This window comes from Neophocaena asiaeorientalis, unplaced genomic scaffold, assembly GCF_003031525.2.
Source record: "Neophocaena asiaeorientalis asiaeorientalis breed wild unplaced genomic scaffold, Neophocaena_asiaeorientalis_V1.1 scaffold242, whole genome shotgun sequence".
Lineage (NCBI taxonomy): Eukaryota > Metazoa > Chordata > Mammalia > Artiodactyla > Phocoenidae > Neophocaena > Neophocaena asiaeorientalis.
The window spans coordinates 7076730-7082880 of NW_020172451.1; the positions used below are offsets into that span (position 1 = coordinate 7076730).

The following is a 6151-nucleotide window of genomic DNA, read 5'->3' on the forward strand; positions in this document are numbered from 1 at the left end:
GCCCTCTGGGGCCCCGCCCCCGGGCCGCGCGCGCCCCCTTGTTTGTTGTCAATGGGACCAGGCTTGTCCTGGCCAATCGGCGCGCGAAGCGGCGCGTGGGGTGATGGCGCGTCAACGATCAGCAGCTCAGATTTGCATATCGAGGCCCCTCCCCTGGCGGCCTCTTAGCGAATGCGAAGAGAAGCCTCCAGGTCCTCAGCCCAACCTCCTTCCCGTAGTTTAAAGGAACCGCTCCCTTTTCTGTTGGTTCGGCTCCACAAGCTACTCCATCCACCCGCTGGGGAATGAAGGGTTAACACCGTCCACCCCGCCCCCGCCCGCTGGGCGCCCCCAGAGTAAGCCTTGAGCACATTACGTCATCGTCCCAGCTGTCTCTCCCCCACCCTAGCCCCGGTCCCCCCAGCCCGCTTGGGTGGCGGGTAGAATCAAAACTGGACCCCAGCACTGGGGCCCGGAGGAGTATGGAGATCGTTCACGTCGCGTTTCTCCCAAGCCCCTTACGGGCGGCTACCGAGGCTCGCAAACTGCCCAAGTACGGAGCGTATTTTACAAACTCTGCGCCCTTGCACCTGCCGCGACCACGCGCTTACTCCAGCTGCCTCACCCCGGGTACCTGAGAATCTCCTGCAGTCCTTTAAAATAACGCCAGTGCCCGGAACCACCACAGGCATTCTGAGGTGGGTTCCGAGCACATCTTGACAAAGTTGCGCAGGGATTTTGAGGCGCAACCCACCCACGGATTCCCACTCCTTCAGCCACCGCACTTCCAGTGTTGCAGTAGGTCACGATGTAAACAACTGTGCCAGGTTTCTAGGAATTTATACTAAGGAATAAACGTATGAGTGCTCAGCGAAGTGTGCCCTCAAAGGAGCTCATCAGAGTCCGCTGTAACTGGGAAAAACTGGGAAGCCCAATAAGGACCTGATGAATATACCTGTTGACAAAGACTTCCGCGATATATTGTTAAAAGGGAACACTATGTTCCCTGCTAGTCTGTGAGAGGTAGCAGTTGCTTTGCGGTCAAGACTTAAGAGTTCAAAGGCTGGGTGGAGGCAGCCATGTGGATTCACTTACAAACCGTATGACTTTGGGCTGGTTAAATAACTTTTTTTTTTTCCTCAGTTTTTTTAGCTCTAAAACGGGGGGAACAGTGCTCCCTTGTAGTGGTGAAGATTAAGTGAGATCATCTGTACACTCATTTGACAATATTTATTGAACATTTCTGTGGCAGGCAGAGAGACAGTTCCTGCCCTCTGAGAGCTTCCAGTCTGATGAAGAAAACAGGCACTGATATTTAAGACAAAACCTAAAATTATGAGGAGAACTGCATCTGGCATAGCTAGGGGAACACACAACACACACAAAGGCCCTGAGGCAGAAGGAGCTGATGTAAGCCAGCACTTGGAATAAGTCCTGACACACACTGCCCATACAAGGTAGCTACTGTAACTGAAAAGTTACACGTGATCTGTGTATCACATGAAGGACAAAAAGGATGGAAGGCCCAAGAGCTGAGTGTCAGTGATGGTTATGGGAATGGTGGGATTTAGGGTGAATTTTACTTTTTTCTTGGTATTTCAGTATTACTTAAATTACTTTTTATAATTAACATATATAACATAATAAATAAAGTACCTTATTTGGGGGGAAAGAAGACAAGAAAGTCCTTTTCATTGTTTACATGCAGGAGGGCTGGTATAGATTATATTAGTCTCACCCTGAAACAGAAAACCAAACCCTGCTGCCCCGCTCTGGACCAGGCACTGAGCTGAACAGTGCCACCTGCAACTCCACCATTCAGTGGCTCTCACAGGGCTCCCCACAGTGGGGGGTGACTGTCTGCTGGCATACCATATGACTCACTTTCACTTTGGTCCAATGCCTTCCCGTCCCAGAGCCTCAGTAACCCTCTGCAGAGGGCTACCTGAGTACCAGGAGGTCAGGTAAATGGGCACAGTGCCTCCCACTCTGCAGCTGTTCCCATAGGTCCCAGCTGGAGCTGCCCAGGGAAGAGAGCAGAGTGGTTCTGTTTGTACCTTTGAAGGTGTCAGATGGGAAAACTTGGGCCCACTGGAGGGTGAAGAGGAAGGGATCAACCAAGATGGTGAGAAGTGAAGGTATAGAAGGTATAGAAGGAAGAACCCAGGAGGATAAAGATGCTAAATGGGACAGAGGTGAACACAAGTTAAGACTGGGCTCCTCTCTTTGGCTGTGCATATAGTGGGTGCTCAGCAAATCTACGGGATGACCGAAGAACCATCAGAGAAGGGCTCTTGTCACTGAGAAGCCAGGCCCCAACCTCAGAGAGGCAGTTTAGGGCTGGCCAGACGGTTCAGACATTATCAAATTCATTACACCAATGAAGCCACAGCACAGGGAAGGGGTGGGCCAGGGTCACTCCACAAGTCTGATGGGCTAAGACCCTGGGTCTCCCTTGGGCACTGTTAGTGGTAGAGGGTTGGGGATAGTTGTGTGTCTCTCCCCTGGCTTGGCAAAGTCAAAGAGACAGAGCTAGAATTCCCCCCAGAGCCCCTCCCTTCTCTGCCTGGAAGGGATATGACAAGGGCGGCAGCCCACTCAGGGCCTAACTCCCTCTGCAGCTTCCCTGCTCCATGGCCCGGGTCTTTTCTTACACACCTCCTGACACAGGGAGCTTGCTATCTGATCAATCCAGCTTGGAGTAGCCCTACCATTACAAAGCACAGCCTCCTGCAGAGCTGCAGCCTGTCCCCCAAGAGACCCCACCCGCAGGCTATGGTCTCCCTGCGCTGCCAGAGAGGACAAGTTGATTCTTCCCCGAGCCTGCTCAATGACTTCCCTGGATATCTGAGGACAGAGATCATGCTGCTCCAAGGCTGTCTTGGGCTAAACACCCTCCCAGGATACTTCTGGTCCCTTCTCAACACTGATCCCTTGTCCATGACAGTGCTGAGAAGGGAACTGGAGGTCAAAGCCAAGCCCCTGCTTTGCTGCCCCGCCAGGGCTTGAGGCTCCTCTGAGGAGGAGGAATATCCTCTAAGGTGGTCTCTACATCTGAGGGCCCCCCTATCCCCCGACCCAGGCCCCTCTCACCTGCCCCATGGAGAGGCTCCCTGGGGCCCAAACCAACCTGCTAGCCCAGAGCATTTGCTGGCTTTTACTGTCTCTGCAGGGGACAACTGTGCCAGGCAACTCAGTGACACAGTGGGGCCAGCAGCAGGCATGACACCTTCACACATGGCTCAGAGCCTAGCTCTGCTGCCTCGCCAGGAAGGGCAGCAGCCAGCCGGCCAGCGGTCCTAACCCAGCGGAAAAGTCCAGCCCAGGATCCCTCCTGCTCCCCCCAGCGTCTCTACAGGGTTAGGTCTGCAGCGCCCTCTGAAGGCTCCCTTGGCACCCCTCCAGGAAGGTCCCTGGGGAGAAATGCAGCCCTCTGCGGCCCAGTCCCTTCAGCTGGGGCTCAGAGCCGGCTCCAGGGGGCTGACCAAACTCGGCCTCCCCTCTCACAGGGGCCAGCTCTCACCACCAGTCATACCGCTGCATTCTCCTCTTCCTCCCGACTGGCTTCCTCCTGGCCCCTTGAGCCCTGGGCTGCTCCAGGGCTATAACTCGGACTGGGATCTTGAGATCCGAGGGCCTTTTCGGATCTCTTTGCGCTTCTCCTCTTTCTTCCGGCGTTTCTCCTCTCCTCTCAGGGCCTTCTGGAAAGGGTCAGTGCTGGTGCTGAACTGAGGGGAAGAGCAGAGTGGTCTGATTAAGTCTGCTGGCGGCAAAGAGTTCCCTCTGAGCTAGGCTGCTGCGGGGACAGGAAGGTCACTCAGACACAGGCCCTGCCCTCGGGCAGCCCACAGACATGGATAGTTAAATGGGCTCGGGGAAACTGCTGAGCAGGTCTTGCAAGATAAGCAGGAGCTTGCCAAGCAAACAGGACGAGGGAAGAGGACATTCCAGGCAGAGGGACAGGTGCTGAACCTACATGGCGCATCTGAGAAACAACAGAAAGACTCCACTCAGGGTGCAGGGGCTGAGTGCCGAAGACCACCACAGACCCCCAGAACCCCTAGGAGGAGATGGCAGCCGGCAAGAGTAAGACAACAGGGGTCCTGCCACTTGCGAACAAGTTGCAACGTCTAGGCAAGGGAGTGTACGGGAAGCAGGTGGGCCAGAGGTTAAACCGGCAGAGCCTGAAAGAGGTGGAAAGACAACAACAGTGGTGCCAGACTCGTGGCTTCCACAGTGGATGCACGGTGGTACCCAGTGAGGAGATGGGAACACAGGGAGAGCTGGGCAGGAGGAGGATGAGGACTTCAGCCGGGGTCATCCCCAGGCCCTCTGCTCTTCTTCCCCCACTCTCCAGACCGGCTCATCTGACCACAGGGCTTCCGTTCCACCTCTATGGTCAGTTACCACTCAAATGTGCATCTCCCTATCTAAATGCCTGTCTGACACCTCCACTAATGTGCAAATGTGCCCCAAGCCCAGCATGGCTCCATCTCCCCAAAACCCAGTCCCCTTCCAGAGTCTCTGTCCTCATGAACAGCAGTGCCCCACAACCCAGTAGAGGCAAGCAGGACAGAGACCAAGCATTGCCCCCACCCCCACCCAATGTGCCCCAAGCCCAGCATGGCTCCATCTCCCCAAAACCCAGTCCCCTTCCAGAGTCTCTGTCCTCATGAACAGCAGTGCCCCACAACCCAGTAGAGGCAAGCAGGACAGAGAACCGCCCTCCTGATAAATCTGGGCATCTCCCAGGGTCTCTCCACACCCTCTTTGGCCCCTCTTAAGCCATTCTCCTCACTGCAGTTAGCTACTTTCAAAATGTAAGTGTGACTCCTGCTTAAACCCTTCCACGACTCTCCATTACTCTCAGGACAAGGTTCCAAACAGCTGCATCTGCAGGTCCACCCTGCCCCCCTCTCCTCCTCCCTCACTTCTGGTCCCTGGGCTCCTTCACTCCCACTTCCAGGCCTCTGCACGTGCTGTGGCTCTTCCCAGCCCCCACCCCCTCTGCCACATTAGCTCCAGCTCAGCTGTCACTGTCCTTGGGGACCTGCCCTGGCTCCTGGCTGGGGCTGCCTCCTCTGTTTCCTTCTCAGTGCTTCTCCCCTGTGACTACCTGCTTCGTGCCTGTTGCCCCCACTGGACCACACTCTCCACGAGGACAGGCGGATTGTGTCGGATGCTGCTCACTGAGCCACAAGCCCCCAGTGCAGGGCCTGCCAGGCTTATAGATGGCACTTAGCATGTATTTTTTAAATGAATGAATGAATCATGTTAGAATATGAGATACGATAGTACCCAAAACTCAGGTAACCTTGTTGTGAGATACACCCATTTTATTTGTTCATACAATAAATCTGATAAATGTCTGATCAAGGTAGATGTTAAAAACAAATTAGGAGCTCCACCTTGTGGAGTAATCCACCTACCATGTTAGACTGAACCACAAGTCTGGAAGATGGGGTGAAGTCAGAGAACTGCAGCCCAGAGAGGGTAAGTGATCTGCTCAAGTCAAACAGCTAGTCCCAACTGGGGCTAGCCCCCAGGCCTCCCACTTCCCTGACCAGTGCTTTCCTTATCACACTCTGCCTCCTATCCCTAACTCAGGGCGCAGGGGCTGAGTGCCGAAGACCACCACAGACCCCCAGAACCCCTAGGAGGAGATGGCAGCCGGCAAGAGTAAGACAACAGGGGTCCTGCCACTTGCGAACAAGTTGCAACGTCTAGGCAAGGGAGTGTACGGGAAGCAGGTGGGCCAGAGGTTAAACCGGCAGAGCCTGAAAGAGGTGGAAAGACAACAACAGTGGTGCCAGACTCGTGGCTTCCACAGTGGATGCACGGTGGTACCCAGTGAGGAGATGGGAACACAGGGAGAGCTGGGCAGGAGGAGGATGAGGACTTCAGCCGGGGTCATCCCCAGGCCCTCTGCTCTTCTTCCCCCACTCTCCAGACCGGCTCATCTGACCACAGGGCTTCCGTTCCACCTCTATGGTCAGTTACCACTCAAATGTGCATCTCCCTATCTAAATGCCTGTCTGACACCTCCACTAATGTGCAAATGTGCCCCAAGCCCAGCATGGCTCCATCTCCCCAAAACCCAGTCCCCTTCCAGAGTCTCTGTCCTCATGAACAGCAGTGCCCCACAACCCAGTAGAGGCAAGCAGGACAGAGA

General features: G+C 54.9%; 2 protein-coding genes across 3 annotated transcripts in view; both read right to left on the bottom strand.

Annotated features, from left to right (window-relative positions):
- The window catches only part of SREBF2 (sterol regulatory element binding transcription factor 2), a 60626-nt gene extending 59940 nt beyond the window's left edge, over nucleotides 1–686 (bottom strand). Inside the window, exon 1 of the mRNA XM_024737618.1 lies at nucleotides 614–686. Coding sequence (XP_024593386.1) covers nucleotides 614–671 — 58 coding nt within the window. The 5' untranslated portion in view covers nucleotides 672–686. The remainder of the gene's footprint in view (nucleotides 1–613) is intronic.
- A 490-nt stretch (nucleotides 687–1176) lies between these two features.
- CCDC134 (coiled-coil domain containing 134) overlaps nucleotides 1177–6151 on the bottom strand; it is an 18342-nt gene continuing 13367 nt past the window's right edge. For both annotated transcript variants that reach the window (XM_024737457.1, XM_024737458.1), the window contains one exon: nucleotides 1177–3707. In XM_024737457.1, the coding sequence (XP_024593225.1) occupies nucleotides 3582–3707 (126 nt within the window). In that variant the 3' untranslated portion in view covers nucleotides 1177–3581. The remainder of the gene's footprint in view (nucleotides 3708–6151) is intronic.